An 808-nucleotide genomic window follows, 5' to 3' on the forward strand; every position below is an offset into this window, starting at 1 on the left:
TTTTTTTCTCAGGGCCTCTTTCACCTCTTTGTTTCTCAGGCTGTATATGAAGGGATTGGCCATAGGAGTCAGAATTGTGTAGAAGACAGAGAACACTTTGTTGAGGTCTCTGAGTGTGTTGGTGTTTGGTAGCAAATACACAATGATCAGGGTCCCATAGAAAATTGTCACCACAATGAGGTGAGAGGAGCAGGTAGAAAATGCCTTTTGCCTCCCGGTGGTGGAAGGGATTCGCAGGATGGTGGAGATGATACACAGGTAGGATGTCCCAGTTAAAGCAAACGGGGGCAGGGTGAATAAAGCAGCCACAATGGTGATTACAAGCTCCACCTGGTAGATGTCGTTGCGGTAGAGATTTATTATTTGTGTAAATTCACAGAAGAAATGATCAATTTCATTGGGGCCGCAGAAAGGTAATTGTAACATCATACCTGTTACTATAGAACTAGCCAGTAACCCACTTATCCAAGACCCAGCTGCTAGCTGGAGGCAGAAACTGCCATTCATAAGGGTTGCATAATGCAGTGGTTTGCATATCGCTAGGTACCGATCATAAGACATCGCTGCCAGGAGATAACACTCGGTGGCTGCAAAGAAGCCAACAAAGTAACATTGTGTGATGCAGCCACCAATAGAAATGGTCTTGTCCCCAGTCAGGAGACTGGCCAGCATCCTGGGCAGGACGGTGGAGGTGTAGCAGGTCTCCAAGCAGGACAAGTTCCCCAGGAAGAAGTACATGGGGGTGTGAAGGTGCTGATCAGCCACAACTAGCACAACAATGAGGATGTTCCCGGCCATGGTCACAATG

At 47.4% G+C, this 808-nt stretch overlaps 1 protein-coding gene across 1 annotated transcript; it reads right to left on the reverse strand.

Moving 5' to 3' along the window:
- Positions 1-24: 24 nt before the first annotated feature.
- On the reverse strand, positions 25-561 carry LOC113405283 (olfactory receptor 10A7-like; the record flags this gene model as incomplete). The annotated part of the gene is made up of 1 exon (XM_026646339.1): positions 25-561. A coding segment is annotated over exon 1 (537 nt), but the record flags the coding sequence as incomplete, so codon positions are not given.
- Between the last annotated feature and the right edge of the window lie 247 nt (positions 562-808).

Source organism: Terrapene carolina, unplaced genomic scaffold (assembly GCF_002925995.2).
Source record: "Terrapene carolina triunguis isolate 2854851 unplaced genomic scaffold, T_m_triunguis-2.0 Scaffold34967, whole genome shotgun sequence".
NCBI classification, from domain to species: Eukaryota; Metazoa; Chordata; order Testudines; family Emydidae; genus Terrapene; species Terrapene triunguis.